General features: G+C 46.7%; 1 protein-coding gene across 3 annotated transcripts in view; it reads right to left on the bottom strand.

Annotated features, from left to right (window-relative positions):
- Positions 1 to 1,199: 1,199 nt before the first annotated feature.
- Positions 1,200 to 4,180, bottom strand: part of ZNF548 (zinc finger protein 548) — a 9,931-nt gene continuing 6,950 nt past the window's right edge. For all 3 annotated transcript variants that reach the window (XM_011979663.1, XM_011979661.1, XM_011979662.1), the window contains one exon: positions 1,200 to 2,826. In XM_011979663.1, the coding sequence (XP_011835053.1) occupies positions 1,367 to 2,826 (1,460 nt within the window). In that variant the 3' untranslated portion in view covers positions 1,200 to 1,366. The remainder of the gene's footprint in view (positions 2,827 to 4,180) is intronic.

Below are 4,180 nucleotides of genomic sequence, written 5' to 3'. Positions count from 1 at the left end.
AATCATTCACAAAATAAAAATGAAAGACACTATGAGATTCCACCTCACATCCAACAGGATAGCTGCTATGCAAAACAAAAGGCACAACAAAAAAACCCCAAAAACAGAAATAGAAAATGAACAATGTTGGTGAGGATATATATAGATTGTAATCCTTGTGCACTGCTGGTGGGAATGTACAATGGCACAGGTACTACGGAAAAAGTTTTCTCAAAAATATTAAAAATAAAAATCTGGCCAGGCACGGTGGTTCACGCCTGTAATCCCAGTACTTTGGGAGGCCAAGGCAGGTGGATCACAAGGTCAGGAGATTGTGACCATCCTGGCTAACATGGTGAAACCCCATCTCTACTAAAAATACAAAAAAAATTAGCCAGGCGTGGTGGCAGACACCTGTAGTCCCAGCTACTCAGAAGGCTGAGGCAGGAGAATGGCATGAACCTGGGAGGTGGACCTTGCAGTGAGCCGAGATCACACCACTGCACTCCAGCCTGGGTGACAGAGCAAGACTCTGTCTAAAAAAAAAAAAAAAAGAAATCCTATATGATCCAGCACTACCATTGAGTATATACCCAACAAGAATTGAAAGTAGAGGCCGGGCATGGTGGCTCAAGCCTGTAATCCCAGCACTTTGGGAGGCCGAGGTGGGCGGATCACGAGGCCCGGAGATCGAGACCATCCTGGCTAACACGGTGAAACCCCGTCTCTACTAAAAATACAAGAAAATTAGACGGGCGAGGTGGCGGGCGCCTGTAGTCCCAGCTACTCGGGAGGCTGAGGCAGGAGAATGGCGTGAACCTGGGGGGTTGGAGCTTGCAGTGAGCCGAGATCGCGCCACTACATTCCAGCCTGGGGCACAGAGCAAGACTCCGTCTCAAAAAAAAAAAAAAAAAAAAAAAAAGAATTGAAAGTAGAATCTTGAATAGACAATTGTATACTCATCTTCATAGCAGCATTATTTCAATAGGCAAAAGGTGGAAGTAACCCAAGCATCCATTAACAGATGAATGGATAAATAAATGTAGTATATAAATAGCACAGAATATTTTTTCACCTAAAAAAGGAAGGATATTCTGACACATTATACAACGTGGGTGAACTGTGAAGACCTTATCCTAAGTGAAATACACCAGTCTCAAAAGATAAATACTGTATGAATCCACTTACATGAGGTACCAATAGATATCAAATTCATAGATATAGAGTATAGAAATATAGTTGAGACATTTCTGGGGAAGTAGGGAAGGGGAATGAGTTGTTGTTAATGGGTCCAGCATTTTACTTTTTTTGCAAGAGGAAAAATGTTCTGGAGATTAGTTGCATAAAAATGTGGAATTTATATAACATTACTACCCAATTACAATAGTCAATGGTAAACTTTCTCCATTGTGAAATCTCTGACGTTTAATGAGGTTGGAGTTTTAGCTAAAGAATTCCCCACATTCATGGAGCACACAAGCCTCTCTTCACTGTGGATTTTCTGGTGATGAACCAGGTGAGACTTTCTAATAAAGGCCTTCTGGCATTCGCTGCACTCATAAGGTCTTTCTCCACTGTGGATTTTCTGGTGCTCGACAAGGATATGCTTGTGGCTAAAGGCTTTCCCACACTCTCTGCACTCATAAGGCCTTTCTCCAGTGTGATTTCTCCAATGTTTAATGAGGTTGGAGTTGTAACGAAAGAATTTCCCGCATTCGCTGCACTCATAAGGCCTTTCTCCCGTGTGGACTCTTTGGTGTCTAATGAGTCTGCAGTGGTACCTAAATGATTTCCCACATTCACTGCATTTGTAAGGCCTTTCTCCAGTGTGGTTTCTCCAATGTTTAACGAGGCTGGAGTTGTACCTAAACAATTCCCCACATACACTGCACTCATAAGGCCTTTCTCCAGTGTGAATTCGCTGATGTCTAATGAGTGTAGAGATATACCTAAAAAACTTCCCACAGTCATTGCACTTATAAGGTCTTTCTCCGGTGTGAACTCTCTGATGTTTGATGAGCGTGGAGCTGTCCATAAAGAATTTGCCACATTCCCTGCACTCATACGGCCTTTCTCCAGTGTGAACTCTCTGATGTCTAACAAATGTGGAGCTGTACCGGAAGAATTTCCCGCATGTGCTGCACTCATACGGCCTTTCTCCGGTGTGAACTCGCTTATGTCTCATGAGTCGGTAGTTGTACATAAAGGATTTTCCACATTCTCTGCACTCATAAGTCCTTTCGCTAGTGTGAACTGTCTGATGTTTCATGAAATTGGCACTGTACTTAAAGAATTTCCCACATTTGGTGCATTCATAAGACCTTTCTCCGGTGTGGATTTTCTGGTGCTCAACAAGGGAATAGCTGCAGGTGAAGGTTTTCCCACATTCACCACATTTGTAATCATTTTGTCCAGTCTGAAAGGCTTCTCTGTCCTCTGTGCCCCTGTATGGCTTCCACTCACTTTGAGGGCCCTGGTGCTGGAGAAGGCATGAGGTGGCTGGTAAGTCCTTCCAGCCCTCCATGCATGTGAAGATCTCTTCTGCCATGTGAACTCTGTGGTTCTTCCCAAATGAAGGTATCCAATCATCCCCTCTGGAAAGATTCTCTCCAATTTGCTGCTTTGGGTGCTGAAAAAGCTCTGCCTCACAAATATATATGTCTTGCTCAGGATGAATTCCACTGTGCTCAACCAGGCACAGAATGTCTTTCAAGGGTGGGTCACATGTCTCACTAGGGTGGACCTTCTGGGTGGACAGACAGGACTTTGAAGTTGTAACCTCTGGCATTCCTAGAGAAAAACCTTGCTGTGAAGGTGCCTCCTCATCCTCAGCTCCATGCCAACAACCTGTCAGAACAGAAATGCGGGTGAAGTGCATGCTGACTCTGGTGGAGAAGGCGGCTCCATCACAATGTGTGTCAGGCACACACACAAATAAGGCCATGGGACTGGGGACATCATGGACATTAAGGCCAGTGAGAGGAGGGTCCACTATGTAGGACTGGGCCTGGCGAGGGCCCATAATGGGAGAGCCTTGATGATGGTAAGCATACAAAGGAGGGATACGGTACAGAGAGAGAAGGCAGGATCTCCAACTAACTCCTCTGCACACAGCCATCAACAGGCCATGGTTGCTGGAGACTGGAAGGCAGTGTGTAGAAGGTTCTCTCCAAACCCAGAGAGATCAGACTGTGACAGAGGAGCTGGTGTACACGGATACATGCAGACTTCACGCTACCTTAAATACAGGTCACGTGTTGGCAGGCATTCAAAGGGAGCAGTGGAAAAGAATGGGTGAGGGGTGGTGGCCCCAGAAGTACAGACTGTGGGGCATTGGAGGTGCAGGGGCCAGCAATCATACTAGAAATGATAATGGGGAAGAAAAGGTGGAAATTTGTGGCCAGTGGCCCTGACAGCACACAATGGTGGGCACAGGACAGGTTCCCAGGGTGATTTGACCCCAGCTGTGACATCAACCCTCTTCCCAACTCCCAGGCACCAGGACCATGTCCCTGAGCCTCCAATGCCATTGTTGAAGTACTAGCCACCCTCTCAGGTGCCTAGGGCCCTCTCTAGGGGAAAGAGAAAAAGAGTAAACAGCACATGCCCAGAGAGATCGAGCCCATGGCATCCCACATTCTACAATCCTAAGAACTTCACATAAGAGTCCTGTGTCCTGCACAATTAACCCAGTAGTCCCCAAAAATAGTGACCAGGGCAGTGCCTGAAATTCCAAGCACAGGAAGGCACCAAGAAATAGCAGGGAGAGAAAGGGGACAACAGAACACAGGTCTCATGTGTTTGCACAGAGTAACCTGATCAGGGACAGACAAGGCTGGTGGGGTCTCTATGCAAAATTCAACATTTTGGGTTCCTGAGCCCTTTATTGTAAGCTTCAGAGCAGCAGGGATGGGGACGCTAGGAAAAAGGGGGTATAGAACACACAGCCTAGCCCTGCCTCCCACAGCATATATGCCAAGAAACAGGGAAAAGAAGCAGCACCCACGGTGTCACTGTGGGAAACGCAGAGCTGCCTTTGGGTAAAAAGGGACAACACAGCCCAACCCAGGACACTGGGCAAGAGTGAGGGCCTTACCTAGTGAGACAACACAGCCCAACCGGGACACTGGGCAAGAGTGAGGGCCTTACCTAGTGAGATAACACAGCCCAACCGGGACACTGGGCAAGAGTGAGGGCCTTA

Source organism: Mandrillus leucophaeus, unplaced genomic scaffold (assembly GCF_000951045.1).
Source record: "Mandrillus leucophaeus isolate KB7577 unplaced genomic scaffold, Mleu.le_1.0 Scaffold205, whole genome shotgun sequence".
Lineage (NCBI taxonomy): Eukaryota > Metazoa > Chordata > Mammalia > Primates > Cercopithecidae > Mandrillus > Mandrillus leucophaeus.
This window is presented reverse-complemented; position numbering and strand designations above follow the sequence as displayed.